The sequence below is a fragment of the Benincasa hispida genome, chromosome 8, assembly GCF_027475165.1.
Source record: "Benincasa hispida cultivar pf3 chromosome 8, pf3_genome.v1.1, whole genome shotgun sequence".
NCBI lineage: Eukaryota > Viridiplantae > Streptophyta > Magnoliopsida > Cucurbitales > Cucurbitaceae > Benincasa > Benincasa hispida.
The window spans coordinates 60,998,086-61,014,477 of NC_143485.1; the positions used below are offsets into that span (position 1 = coordinate 60,998,086).

Below are 16,392 nucleotides of genomic sequence, written 5' to 3' on the forward strand. Positions count from 1 at the left end.
CCATTCGTTAACTGCCAGGTACTCCACTAAAGACCGACAACTGGACTCTCCTTACTATAGATATATTATGTATCCATCTTAACCAATCAGCAGTGCGACAACTCTTCACAAATCGCTCGTAAGTACAGCTGGGCTAATAACCGTTATGCCCCTGTAGTTACATCTGTCTCCTTAAGTACCATCGATCCCTCTAATGAACATAAGTTATAATCCTACTATGACTGAGTCTTTCTTCCAAATAAAAGCTGTGGCCACTATGTTCAAGCCCCGGAATCAGCCCTTAAGGGAGCAATCTCTCTACATATCCCTACTTTGGGAAAGGAGTGAATTCCATCTTGTGGATTGAGTTCCCAGTTCCCAGATCAGACAAGTCCCCAAAAAGGTAGGCATTTGAGTTGGAAATCTGACCACTCTCACCCATACTAATCAAAGGACTTCCTTCAAAGACAGAAGTTTCCAAAACACTCAGAATTGAGGTTATGTCACCTATGGTCGTTTAGGTGAGATGTAAGTTTCTAGTATCAACGGTGTTATATACAGAGTCTAGTCATCTCGTGGTTCAGGTCTTATATAAACTCTTTGTATAGGACACCCCCGCTCGCACATCTCCACATGAATGGTTAAGATCTACCATCTATAGTAGTTTACAACACTTGCAAACCTCTACAAAGCGGGCCACATCCGTGGTGTCACCAGGATCAGGTATCCTACCTTAATCCTTATACTACAGACCTATTTAGGTTATCACTTAATGCATGATCCACTTGTATATCACATACACATGCTTAAGTTTACATAAGATAACCAAGGAGCTTTGTTTATTGGATATGAGTAAATGCCAGAATTAAATAAAACTTATTTTATTCATTAAATAATGTGTATCTTTACACTTATTTTATTCTAGTGAGACTAAGACTACTAAGGGTTCAATAAGAGTTGTTGAACAGATTGACAGGTCAATAAGATTTGTTGAGGTTGGTGCATCTAGTCAACAAGCTCAAGAGTTGAGACTACCTCAACGTAGTGGGAGGGTTGTGAACCCACCGAATCGCTACATGGATTTGACTAAAGCCCAAAACATAATTTCAAATGATGGGATCGAAGATCCATTGTTTTTAAGTAAGCAATGAAGGATGTTGACAAGGAGAAGTGGATTAAAGCCATGAACCAGAAAATGGAGTCTATGTACTTCAATCAAGTCTGGGAGCTTGTGGATGAGCCTTATGGGGGTAAAACCAACTTGGCCAAAAGTTTCTAAAATACATAAATCTCTTCTTTTAAAAGGAGACTGTTGGGATTGGTATCCTAATTCTCCCCGAGTCTCGTAGTTTGTAAACTGTACACATTGTTATGAATAAAATAAGAGTTATTTTATTTGACATTTACTCATATCCAATAAACAAAGCTCCATGGTTATTGTATGTAAACTTAAGCATGTATATGAGATATACAAGTGGATCATGCCTTAAGTGATAACCTAATAGGTCTATAGTATAAGGATTAAGGAGGGATACCTGATCCTGGCGACACTACGGATACGGCTCGCTTTGTAGCGGTTTAAATTGTTGTGAACTACTGCAAATGGTAGATCCTGACCATTCATGCAAAGACATGTGAGCGGGGGTGTCCTATACAAAGAGTTTGTATAAGACCGGACCATGAGATGACTAGTCTCTTTATATAACGCTGTTGATACTTGAGACTTACATCTCACCTAAACGACCATAGGTGACATGACTTTAATCCTGAGTGTTTTGGGACTGCCTTTGAGGGCGATCCTTTGATTAGTATGGGTGAGAGTGGCCAGATTGTTAACACAACAAGCCTACCTTTTTGGGGATTTGTCTGATTTGGGAGCTGGGAACTCAGTTACTCAAGATGGAATTTACTTCTTCCCTGAAGCAGGGGTAAGTAGATAGATTGCTCCCTTAAGGGCTGATTACGAGTCTTGAACATAGTGGCCACAACTTCTCTTTGGAAGAGAGGACTCAGTCATAATAGGACTATGATTTATGTTCATTAGAGGGATCAGTGGTACTTAAGGAGTTAGATGTAACTACATGGGCATAACGGTATATTGGCCCTACTGTACTTATGAGCGATTTGTGAAGGGTTATCACACTATTGATTGGTTGATATGGACACAAAATATATCTGTAGTAAGAAGAGTGCAACTGTCGGTCTTTAGTGGAATACCCTGCAATTAATGGATGGTGGATCCCTTGACTAAAGAGTTTAGTTAGTTATTCATGTACTATTGAAGCTTCAAGCTACAGGTCCATAAAGTCCCCTTGGTAGCTCAATGGATTCAAGTTGAGAATCAGTTCTTGTTGTTGATTTGAAAAGTTTAAATTGACAAGAGGAATTTCGATTATATATGATATGATTGGTGTGATGTATGAGATACATCAAGTGGATGATTAATGTAAATGAGATTTACATTAAGTACCATGAAATAGAAAAAGAACTATGGTTTATATGTTTCATGAGATGAAATATTAAAACTATAAGTTATAAATATAATATGGTAAGTTGGTTATCATATATATTTATAATAACATTAATTATTGGATAATTATCTCTTTTTCTCTAATAACCAATTGAATGGGAGGTTATTGGTGGTTTTATGGTAACTGTGAGATAAAATGAAAAAGGTTTTCCTAAATTTAGGAGAGTTGTTATTCTCGAAAAGAACTCACAGATTGCTGTCAAGTGAATTGGTTTTTCACTAAAACAATAGCTGAAAGAGAGACTAAACAATCGTGGAGTGACACTATCTGATAGTTCACTCAACTGGTCGTAGCTAAACGATCACAGGGCATTTATCTATACGATAGGTTGCCTTCGTCTACACGATTGAGCATTCCTCTATATGATAGACTCTTTTAGTCTCCCACTTGCTTAATCGCCTACACGATTGTTATTCCTCCAGTCTCTTCCTCTAACCAAGTCCACATAGAGCCCACACTTTTGGATTCTCACACCTAGAATACCAAGGTAGCCATTATGGTGGCGTCCTCACTCAACTCGACTGAGTTCGAGGTTTTGCAGGCCGTTCGTTGGGTTCGTGATCATGGAGATCGTTGAGTTCGAGTTTGCTGTTGATCGTGCTCTGTTGTAGTCGTTGTAGTCGTAGTGTTCGAGCATTCATGTGTTACTATCTTGGAGATTGAATGAGCGTTCGTGATCAAAGGAGTTTGAAGAATGAGTCTTCAAAGGTATGATACTTTATCCCTTGATCTTATTATAAAGCATGTCATAATTTTGTATTGTGCATGACCTGTAAGTTTCCGTTTCTTGACTGTAATTGTTTACGTTCAATTTCGAATGGAATTTGGAACGATCATTCAGTTGCTCATGGAAATCCTCTAGTTTGATTTCCTTTATAAACATCTTTATATTTAAAACAGCTTTTACCTTAGTCGGTTTTAACACGTATAAGTTATTTTCCAAATTTGCAGAACATATCTTAAGACCTTTCGAAAGAATGAACACTTTATTATTTTCAAAAGAAACTTTATAATTATGTTCTAGCAAACATGAGACTGAAATTAAATTCCTTTTCATAGAAGGAATATAATAAATATTTTCAAGTAAAATGTAAGCATCTCTGAAATATAACTTGATGTCTCCCACTGCTTATGCTGAAATGACTTCACCCGTTCCCACCTTGAAAGTCATTTTATTTTCTGATAGCTACATCTACAAACTAGTTTTTTGAAGAAAAGTGCAAATATGGTTAGCCGCTCCTGAATCTACTATCCAGGTTAAGTGAGAATTTCCACTCAACATGTTTCTACCACAAGTAAATCGGATTTACCTTGGTTTGCCTTTTCAGCTCTCTTTTCAACAAGATATTGCGGGCAATTACATTTCCAACGTCCATCTTCATTGCAATGGAAACATTTTCCTTTTGGTGCTTTATTCTTGCTTTTCTTTGTACGGGCTTTCTTCTTCCCTTTTCCTATCTTCTTCATCTGGATACTCTTATCCTTTGAAGAAGAAATAGACTTCTTTTTATCTGAGGGTTTTGTTCAAGACGAAGATCCCTTAAGAGATTTCTTCTGTGAAACAATATTTGCTTCACTTTCCTTTTTTCTTTTTTTTGATCAAGAATTGATAAGTCTGTAGTTCATTCAGAAGAGTGGTCAAATTGTAATCAATCTTATTCATTACAATATTAGTATGAAATGTTAGAAAGCTCTTCGGAAGAGATTTCATTATCATACTAACTTAACTTCTCTCATCTCTGACAGTGCCATTAGCTTCCGTAATATTGAAATGGACCATCATGTCTAGGACATGTTCCGTAACAGAGGTCCCCTCTTTCATGCGGGAGTTATAGACGTACTTAATAGCATCATGTCGTACAAAAGAAGACAGTTGTCGGAACATCTCTTACAATGACGCCATGATCTCACGTGCAGTGACCATGGCTTCATGCTTCTTAGTAAGCACATCAGATATGCTTGTTAAGATATAGGTTTTGACTTTATTGTTAGCTCGAACCCATCTTTCATAGGCTGCCCAAACATTTCGGTTAGCGTTTGAACTGGGAAGAGGAGGACATTCCTCCAGTAAAACGAACCTCAAGTCGTCAACCACTAGTATTGTATTTATGTTTGATTTCCAGTTTAAAAACCCTTCACCGTTAAATTTATTGAAAGCTAATAGTTGGATAATCGAGTTCGACATTGTTGAAAAATAAACAAATTCTATCAGACTTATGCATCTAAATCCAATTTTAACAAAAAGTAGTAAAGTATTCATATCTTCTTTATTTATTTGCAACGATACAATAGTGAGTCAGAATAGATGCTACTGAGGGGTAGTTAAATATTCCTTCACTAAGCAAGATAATCTTGACCAAATACTTTCTCTAGAATAACTCTTATTCTTGTAGTTATTTAGTTATCGTTTTCGGTCAAGAACTTATTAACACTTAGTAACTCTTGTAAGTGTGACCCTCCAATTTCAGATTTCATAGAATGTATGAATATGCCCTTGAATTGGAAGACAATTTTCAAGATGGAACTATGAAACCCTATTTATTTATGAAGCTTGGGTTGTTTCGAATCCTAATCTTACAACCCTCCGAGGGGATTGTCATGGTTAATGTCTAGCTAGTGCCACCTAAAAATGACAGCAGGTGTAACATAGGAATCTCACGGTTCAAACTAATGGAAGAGACCATAGGATATGCTGACACATTTCTTTCACTCACTTACTATGAACTACTTCCCTTATTCACCTTGTTATTGACCCATGAAAACACTTTCCAAATGGAGCAGTCGAAGTAAAATCGACAAGAAGCCGAGCATGGATCTCACATTGTGAACTCTTAGGGACGTGAAAGCTAAAAATGATATATTATATATATTGTTAATCTCCCGTTGAAGTGTTCTAAATGTTTGGGTATACTTTTACTTAGGTATGTTTCGGCTAAAAAACATCCTAAGTCTATGTGATTTTCCAAAACTCTTATATTTGGGTTTAACCTACGACGTCTAGGTGATAAAACCATTTTATTACCTTACACCGCTCATGCAAGCTCATAAAACTGGTTAACAATGCTCAATTATTCAGCCATAATCCCCAGGTAGGAGGTGTTTCGTAGATCGTCAACTTAAATACCTCCAGCCTTGGACAAGATTATATACCGATTAATTTTGTAACTGTATTTTATAAGATAACGACATATTTTAACTATTAAAACAAGTTGTTAACCTAAATGAGCATGCAACTTACCTTTGTTATGGATTCTAATCTCTAATCCAATTTTATAACAACTTATAAAACAATAGACATGCTTTGCATCCATAACAATCATCAAAGGCATTCAAACTTTAATATAACTCTTATATTAAACATTAGAAACCCTAAACATGCATATAATGTATTATAGCTCTTTATAATATACTTTTAATGCATGTAACATGCTTGTAACAGGCGTTGAGCTCTGACAAGCAGATTTAGGAAGACGACTTTGAGCTCAACCGTCCCTTCTCACCAGTTGAAGAAGAAAGAGAATTTATACCTTATTCTCCTTAGTTAAAATAGCGAAATAAGACCCCTCCACTTGAAGATCAAATAGAAAAGTCTCTCTCCTTGCAACATGAAAATCTAAGGGAGAAAACTCCTTCTTTGTATGAAGACCATGAAAAAATCCTTTCTTCTATGCCTGAACGAAAAAACACTCCGCCTTCTACTCCAGAAGGAGAGCATGAAAATACTTCTCCCTTTATGCTAAACCTAGAAAAAAAAAAAGGACTCCAAATTCCAATGAATCAACATATCAACCCACTCTCTAGCCTCCAACTCTTGTTAATGACCCAATAGGCCAAGACACCAACACTTTACATAATTTGCCTGGGCCAAGTATTGGTGAGACAAACAGGCGCTCGTTACATGATATTGAAGAACTTAGACACAACTTTCCTCACGAACCTATCATTGAGTATTTTTATCTGGACATGTACGAACTCTACTCTGCAACTTATATCGAAGGTAGTTGATATCATGGCCAGTCAACAAGTTGCTCTTATACGTCAACACAAGGCATTCATGCATCAACAAAATGAGTCGAGGGAAGTTGTTCAATGCCAAGCACAACAAAAGATCAGTTGATGCAACAACAAAAAAAGTTGAGGGAATTTGTTCAATGCCAAGCTCAAACGTAAGATGAGTAATTTCGTGTGCTAATGAATTATATTCATGATTTTTGTTCAATGCATTCCAACTCCCATCATTCCTCCTTCTCTTTAGTAACTCTTAAGATTTCCAGATGAAAATGCTCATCCCCTGCACCCAACGATGAGACGAAGCTGGGGGAAGCTAAAATTTAGGATGTGTTGTTTGTTCTTGACGTTTCTTTTCATTCATTTTTTTATAATATTTGAACGCCTTGTACTTCCTTTATATACAATGAATGAAATATTATGTTAATACAACTTCTTAATCAATTTCCTTTGCATTTGTCTCTTGTACTTATTTGCTATTACATTCGCATTTCTTCTCATTTTTGTGTGTTTGCATTATGACCTCAATGATAATACTTATATTGACCAACCTTTAGATCCATTAAGATAGGTGTTTTAGAGCAAACTATTGGGATCTTTTCTTTAGAAAACACTTCTTGAATTTACTATGCATGCAAACTTTATCTCAAACCTCCTTTGCATTTTTTTTTCTAAGGCAATCTCATAACTTGATTTCAGCAATGATGACCTTGATGACTTCAAAATTTGGGGATGGGAGAGATTTGATCTAATGCATTCAAACTTGTAAAAATCTCTTAATTACTTATAAATTTCCTTCATTTCTCATCCATCCATGTTTTTATATCTCTCCATTACGAGCAACTATTTCTTAATGGGCTAGGAAGTATGAAGTAGCATTCTCATAAGTTTTGTGTATAGTTCCTATCCATTTAGGTAAGTTCTATCTTGTTTGATGTGTGCATAATCAATTTCTTGAATCCATGTGATAAATCGGTTTAAGTGGAAATAGCTAACTGCTTGAGAGAGCAAGTAGTTGTGGAACTCATTAAACAAGAAAAGAAATAGCTTTAAAGATAAAGCTAACTCTCTTTTGTCAAATTAACTTAAGAACGTGTCCTAGATATAGGATAAATGTGGCTTAAAACACTGAGAGGTGAGTTCATCATTATAAAAGTTAAAAGATATGGATAGATATTTATGCATCACTTAAAAGAATGTTAGTGACCTTCTCAACTCTACTTCATCAACTGATTTTCAATCCCTTTTAACGTACGCTGCTTCATTTGTGTTGCATTTCTATCACCATCACCCAACGCATCACCATGACACACTTACCTTGAATGTATCATATCTCCACTACCATTTTCACCGTGTGTGTGTACGTGCGCGTGTGTATGCATTGTGCATGTATGTGTGTGTGCGTGCGCATGCACGTGCGTGTATGTGTGTGTGTTGTAAATATGTAAATAGATACTTGATGTGTGTGTGTATTGTGAATATGTAAATGGAAACTTGATGACAACCCTATTTTTTTGTGCATTGTTAACTCATATATTCCATGATATTTAAAGGTTGTTGTAGAGTTGTTGATTATATAAATAGTATTTTTTGTCCACATTAAGTGCAATAGTTACCTGGAGAAAACTATAAAAATATTTTTTTTATTTATTGAGTCCATATCTTAAATGAGTGTTAAGAATTTGGAAAAATTCGTGTCTAGTTTGAAGAGTGGAACAAAAAGTTAAGCAAAAAAAAAAAAAAAAAAAAAAAAACAATAACAATAACAATAACAAAAAACCCACAAAAATACATGTCTTTTTAGGTTACAAAAAACAACATCAAATATCTATAACTCAATTCAACTAAACTCTTCACTGTATTGTTAGGATTTGCCTCTTTTTCTGGATGAAGTATCTTTTCAAAAAGGTAGTTTTAGAACTAAGGGTATAAGAAACTCATCATCATATTGTTAGAATTTTCATCCTTTTATGGATGAGATGTTGTTAAAAAAAATCTGGTTTTGGAATTCTTTGTTATTCATCGAAAAATTAGTTTTGTAATTAATTTGATGAGATATTAGTTATAAAAAAAATCCATCTGGCCATTGTAAATTTTATTATTAACACAACAGGCTACTTTCCATTATCATTTTTACTTTCATGTATTCGTTAGGTTTAGGACATTAATTAGAATTCTCAACTATAAGAGTACCACGCCCATTAAAGCTTAATAAAAGGACCATACATAATTAAATACCAATTGACATAATTGTGTTAGAAATATGTTAAGTAGTTAGGCATATGCAACACTAAAGAGATCAAAGCGTTTTTTTTATTAGCATTTATCTTTGCACCGTCCAACCAATTGTCGATAAAAAAAGCTTTTCTTATTTCATTTTCAAAATATTATTATTATCTTTTTAATGTATGTGATTAGAGTTGGATGCACTTCATTATTGTTCTAGGAAAATAAGAACCGTTGGACGTGAAAAATGCTATAACTAATTTAAGTAAAATAATATTATGGTTGTATGTATTCATGAGAAATAATTATCGTATGCTAGAAAAATTTTATGAATGCTAAGGTAAAGAACACCCAAAAATAAATGTTGTAAGGAAAATTATTGATGTAGTAATTTATGAGGGGGTATAATAATGATAATTTTACATTTTTCTTTTTTGCCTTATATAATTTCACTTCATATATAGTCTCAATCAATGAGATTAAAATATTTATCACAAATTAGGCAACGCATTTAGAAAATTATTGATTCATCACATGAATACTTAAAAGGAACTTTATTGTATGTCTCAATTTGTTTGGTCACATGTCAGCTGTAATAATGTAACTGAATCGAAATTTAAGATACTCGACTCTAGGGATGAAAAAGAAAATAAATGCTTTAAAAAAAAAAATTAACAGGACGAAAAAGAGAGAAGAGAAAATAATAAAGGAGATGAGTTGAATATAAATTTAATCCTAAATTTTCAAGTTATATGAAAGGTTGTTTTAAAATAAATGAAAATAAGTCAACTTATTTATAAATATAACAAAATGTCACTATTTATTAGTGATAGACTATGATAAACATATATAAGTACCAGTGATAGAAATCTATTGCGATCTATCGCTGTTAGATAGTGACATTTTGCTATACTTAAAAATATTTTTCGCAGATTTATCATTTAAAACAATTACCCTTATATTATCAATTTAACTTCAAATCAATAATAGTATGAATTTAATTTCTAAACTTTTTTTTAGAAAATCAATTTAGACTATTTGTTAGTGAAAAAATATATAAAAAGACGAGAAGATGAAAGACCCTGCAATCAATTTGATTAAAAAATTATCAAATCGAGCATAACTCAATTTGTTGTGAGTGTCTAGCCAACTTGTTACACAAGCAAGACTTTATTTTAAACTTGTGTTTCGTGAGCCTAATTGGGCTAATTTTTAGATTGGCCCATCTTGTAAGTCTTAGGTTTTCTTTTATGTGATATGAGGATGACCTGAGGGAAAAAAGAGTGAAAAAGAGGCAGAAAATCGGAGAGAACGACAATAGTTCGATTTTGTGGAGATAACTTTCACAAGTTGTCGATTTCCAGAGTTTGAACCGTTAGATTATGTTGCAATTTGGTCAGCCTGTTTGGGACATATAGAGTTTTGTTTTGATCGGTTGGATCGTTGTTTGAAGCTCTAATTTGTCCATAATTGCTGCCGAACAGAACCTGTAAAACTGGGTGATTTTCATTTTTTATGTCTCAAATGTTGATCTTTTATGTATGATGTATTGGTGGATAGTAAATCTTTGTATGACTAATTTGAATTCTTTTTCCCTCAATTTTATTAGTAAGAGAAGTTAATAAGAGTGGACTCCTCATAAGTTCCGTGGTTTTTGCTCTTCATATTGAAGAGTCACGTATAATTCGTGTGTGCACTTTACTTTAAGTCTTCCAGAATTTTGTGGTTTATTGATGTCCATTATTGGTTGATTGCTTGGTGATTATTTGTTGATTTATATGTGGTGTTTTGGAGATTAATTATTTGGTTGTTTGTCTTTGGAGGAGATTCTAGTGGGTCGTTGTTATATTGTTTGGTTCCTATCAGTTGATATCAGTGCGGGTTTTAATTTAATCATTGTTATGGAGTCTACTAGTAATGGTGGAGGTAGTTCAATGAGAAAATTGACATCAATAAATTATTCTATCTAAAGACCAATGATGGAGGATTTGTTATATTGCAAAGATTTGTTTGATCCAATTGAAATAACTACAAAAGCAGATGTTACAATTTCAAAACCTACAAAACCAGAGAAAATTGAAGAAAAAGATTGGGGAAAGTTAAAGAGAAAAACTTTGGCGACTATTAGACAATGGGTTGATATTAGCATTTTCAGCCATGTGTCTAAGGAGTCTGATCCATATAAGTTGTGGAAGAAATTAGAAGGCCTTTATGAAAGGAAGACCACACATAACCAAGCTTCTTTAATCAAGCAACTTGTTAATTTAAAATTAAAGAACGGGAAGTCTATTTCTAAGCATTTGAGTGACTTTTAAGATTTTACTAATAAGCTGACTATTATGAAGATTTATTTTGAAGATGAAGTGTGCAGCTTTGTTCTTGTTGAGTTCTTTGTTGGACAGTTGGAAAACCTTGGTTGTAACTATTAGTAACTTTGCTCTAGAAAGTATTTTGTTTTTTTTGGATGTTATCAAACCTTGGTTGTATTTATGATGTTTCTGGAAATGTTGTATTATCATGTATAGTAAGTTATGTCGTGTGTTAGTCAACCTTTATTTCACAAATTGTAAAAGAAAATGATAGGAAATAGGGAAAACTAAAAATAAGAAAAAAAAAAAAATAGAAAGCATGAAACAATATGCTCTCCCTATCATGAAAATTACATTGTTTCACCTAAATAGTTGTAACTTTTTGAAGAGAAAAGACAAAGTAAAAAATTATGAAAATTTAAAGACAAAAAACGTGATCGTTCTTTCAAATATACCTTCAATGTTAGATATTGACGATTCATGTCGATAGTCTAAATCATACCCATCTATGAGATATACTATTTCGACCTGAATAGTTGTAGTAAAGGATGTGACTTTTTGTTCAAACATATCTCCATTGTTAGGTTGTGGTTTCACATTCATACACGAAAAATCTACCACTTCAATTCAAATATTTGTAGTTGAAAAATGATGTAGCTGTCATTTAAATATATTTCTACTTTAGATCATGATATTTTACACCTGTACATAAAAAAATAACTACTTTATATGTAACCACTTGATTTAAATAGTTGTGATGCAGGACCAAATATGAATTATGAAAGTTGTAACAGCAAAATGGGAAAGTATAAATTCTCCCCTCATATCTCATTTTAGGAATATTGTACGGTTCTCTCTAAATATTATTTACTTTCTATTTTTTAAAAAATATTAAATTGAAACTTTAGACCACATCATCCATTAAATATGAATATAATAAAACATAGTTAACACAAATTCCAACCTAAATAATTGTTGGTAACGATGTAGGTAGATGTGTAAACTACTTCAAAAAAATCAAAAGCAAATAATTTTTCAATTACATCTGCTTTTTTTTTTTTTTTTTTTTTCTTTTCCTATCAAACGCTCTCCTTCCAACTCCCTCTTATATAATATCAAGCTTTTGAGTAAAATGGACATAAAAAACCACCACATTACAATTTTTTTTCCCAAATCCTTAAACTTTTAGTATTCCATTTTTCAAATGGGAAGTATTAATAACGAAATTGACGACATCAGTTTTCATGTCGTCAACCCATTAGATCCAGAGGAATTCAGAAGTCAAGCACACAAAGTTGTTGATTTCATTGCAGATTATTACAAAAACATCGAACAATTCCCAGTTGTTAGCCAAGTTCATCCTAGTTATCTTCGAAAAACCATTCCCCAACAATCAGCTCCAAATGCTCCTGAATCCTTGGAATCCATTCTTCAAGATGTCAGCCGACATGTCGTTCCAGGTATTACTCATTGGCAGAACCCTAACTTTTTTGCATACTTTCCTGCTAGCAACAGCACTGCAGGTCTTCTAGGAGAAATGCTCAGCACTGGCTTCAATGTCGTCGGTTTTAACTGGCTGTCGTCCCCGGCTGTCACCGAGCTTGAAATGTTGGTGGTTGATTGGTTTGGTGAGATGCTTAATTTACCTAAATCTTTCCTGTTTTCGGGCGGCGGTGGTGGCGGCGGCGTTCTTCAAGGGACTACTTGTGAAGCAATTTTATGCACTTTGGTGGCTGCGAGAGACAAGAAACTTAAAGAGATTGGAAGAGAAAAGTTGAGTAAGCTTGTTGTTTATGGTTCCGATCAAACTCATATGTCCTTACAAAAGGCTGCACATGTTGCAGGTAGGTAAATCTCACAAAGAATCATGCATTTTTTTTAAAAAAATTTTATTTTTCATATTAGTAAAACAAAAATACAATGGTGTAGTTAGTAGAAGGTACATGTAGCTATAGGGAAAAGATATCATTTTGTTTCGGTATCTTATTCTAATGAATTCTCACTTGTGAGATTGAAACATTGACGACTCAATAAATGATTATTAATATTAGATACATGATGTTTCATTAAAAAAAAAAAAAGAAAAAAAGAAAACTGACACGACTGATCTAAATACAAATATTTTATTTAAAAAATGCACTATCATGTATAGATTTCTTGAAATTAATAGTTGGTTTAGGTAGGGAATCATTATCTGTTTTTATTATAGATAATCGTTGCTTGTGTTTTTAAAAACTATATTTCTTTTGAAAAATATTTAGATACAACTCATCGTGTCTCCCAACACCAATGTTACAAAAACCTGATTGAATAGACCAGTCGATTGAATAGCAATAGATAGCCACCAAAAATTAAAGTTATATGGACCAAAATGGTCACTTTTTAGAAGTACAAGGATCAAAATTGACTTTTTAAATGTATAAAACAATTCATTGGTAGTATAGAAACTAGGTCGAACATTTTAAAGGTACAAAAAACGAAATGATTTAGGGAATATATGACACATAGGTTTGACTTGAGTTGGTATTGTTTGAGATTTCAAATTATTTGTGGAGTTAAATTGTTTGTGTTTGGGGTGCAAATTTAAGTTTAATTGAGTTGATACGTTTATGTTTGGGGTGGTAAGTTGAGTTGAATTGAGTAAAAAAGTTTGTATTTGGTATGTAGAGTTGAGTTGACTTGAATTGGGGTTTCTAGTGCAGTTTCTCTAAACAAATTTGATTTTGTCCTGAATTTTTTTTTCATGCTATTTTTTTTTTTAATTTTCAACTATACACTTTCTAAAATTTTTAACAGTAAAAAATGTTAATGTTTTCCCTTTCTTAAAACATAACAAATTCCTACAAAGTATTTATATACTAAACACAAATTTTGATTTCAATTCTTGAACACTCAGTTACATAACAGATTTTTTTCCATTCTTAACTACCAAACATATTCCAAATGAATGAAAATTTTTCAAACTACTTTGCATTAATCATGAACACCGGAGAAACTTAAAGTTGAACAACCACATATCTAGTAGATCTAAAATAAATAACAAAAAGGGAACATAAAAATAGCCTATGAGTAGCAAATTAAATGAACTAGCTAGAGAAAAGAGAGATCTCAATAGATAGGAAAAAAAATCTAAAAAAACAACCTAGATGAGTAAGAGAGAAGATGGAATCTGAGAAAAAAGAAAGTAGTTAAAATGAAGGAGAAAACAAACCAGATGAGTGAAAGAAGAGAGAAGATGAGCGAGATAAGGGAACGTGAAAGGAATAATATCAACAGACACATGAAAGAGAGAAAAACCAGAGTTGAAAATGTGTGAGAGAGAATAAATGAGGGGAATTGAGAAATCAAAAGATTTTTTGGATGAGAAAACGGAAGGATTATTAAACCACTGTTTTTCTATTACTAGCGAGCTAAATTCGGTGTGTTTTTTTTTCCATCCAACCTAACTCAAGTTAGGGGACCAAAAGCTCTCTTAAAAGTTCAAATTTGAGAAAATTAAAATAGTATTTGGACAATAAATTGATTTTATTGAGGTAATATGAAAATAATTTCATGCTACCCAGCTAGATACTAGAGCTTTTCCAAATTACAAGAAATGTGGTGTCTAATTTTTCAATAAGTAGCATCCACTTATTTATTAAGTCTAGTGGAAATAAACAAACGAAAGTTGGGCACATATAAAGGTGTATATATAAGATATTATACAACTAACTCATTTAAGCCATTACTTATATCATCAACAAAAAAGGGCAGATGTTCGAATATATTAAGTTGTTGTACTAAATAAGTATATATTGAGTAGTTCACATTTGTTATACAGGTTTTTCTGAAGAAAATTTTCGAGTTATTAAGACAACAAAATCAGAGTCATTTAGGCTATCTCCAAACTCTCTAAAAATGGCAATTCAATCTGACATAAAAAAAGGGTTTGTCCCATTATACCTCTGTGCAACCATTGGAACAACTTCCACCAACGCCGTGGACCCGCTTGACCCACTATGTGATATAGCAAAACAAAATGGAATTTGGGTTCACGTCGACGCTGCATATGCCGGAAGCGCATGCATTTGTCCAGAGTTTCGACATTTCATAAACGGCATCGAGAAGGCAAATTCATTCAGCTTGAACGCCCATAAGTGGTTCTTCTCGGCACCGGATTGTTGCTGTTTGTGGTTGAAGGATCCGTCAACATTGAGAAATTCTCTCTCAGTGAACCCTCTGTATTTAAGAAATAAAGCAACAGATTTAGGCGAAGTGGTGGACTATAAAGATTGGCAGATTACACTCAGCAAAAGGTTTCGAGCAATAAAATTATGGGTTGTGATGAAAAGCTATGGAGTAGCTAATTTGAGGAATCTTTTGAGAAGCCATGTGAAAATGGCCAAGCTTTTTGAGGAGCTCGTGGGGAGGGATGAGAGGTTTGAGGTTGTGGTTCCGAGGAATTTTGGGTTAGTTTGTTTCCGATTGTCGTTTAATGAAGTTGACAAGTCGAATACAATGAACTTGAAATTGTTGGAGGGGATTAACAAGTCGGGAAGAGTTTACATGACACATGCTGTTGTTGAAGATATGTATGTGATTCGATTTGCCGTTGGTGGGTCCATGACGGAGGAACGACATGTCATCATGGCATGGAAGCTCGTGCAAGAACTGGTAAAGAAGGTCTTAGAGGGGTGATACTTGAGTGCATCCCATAATGCACCTATCTCTTTGCTTTCCTCTCCCATCACTGACACTAAAAAATAATTAAAATATTTCAAAAATAAATAAGAATAATTTACCACATGTCATATTATGATATGCCACTTTGATGGGATACACAAGTATTTTTTGTCCAAGAAAAGTTTAAACTTATTTTTACGAGTGGTGAAGATTGGAACCATAACCTCTAAAAGAAATAATGTTTTCAACCTTTCAACTATACTGTTATTTACTATGACAATAAAGTAAGGATTTTTTATTGCCTATCAAAAGCAATAATGTTAATTGTTTGAAATAGAATGGAAACTATTAGCTTTAATCTCCTGTATGTAAATGTCATGATGAGAAAAAAATAATATACCATTTAAGTTGTGATATTTCATTTTGTTTTATCCAATAGCAAGCAAATTTTTTCGATAAATTTTGATAAACACGATTATGAAAATCACGACCATAAATTAAATAGCTTCATATTTTACTGAAGTAATTAAGAAATAGAACAAACTCGAATGATATGTTTTTTTACCTTATCGATTGATATGTATGACGTAGATTTATTGGATTTTCTTTACTTTTCTTATAACATTCTTGAAGATTTTCTCAAATCGAATACTCTCTATGTATTGACAAAAAATCTT

General features: G+C 33.4%; 1 protein-coding gene across 1 annotated transcript; it reads left to right on the forward strand.

Moving 5' to 3' along the window:
- The first annotated feature begins 12,117 nt into the window (after nucleotides 1–12,117).
- On the forward strand, nucleotides 12,118–15,836 carry LOC120082851 (tyrosine decarboxylase-like). Its single transcript, XM_039038189.2, has 2 exons — nucleotides 12,118–12,897; nucleotides 14,874–15,836. Exons 1-2 carry the CDS (start codon nucleotides 12,258–12,260, stop codon nucleotides 15,728–15,730), a joined length of 1,497 nt encoding a protein of 498 aa, XP_038894117.2. The 5' UTR covers nucleotides 12,118–12,257; the 3' UTR covers nucleotides 15,731–15,836.
- Nucleotides 15,837–16,392: the final 556 nt, after the last annotated feature.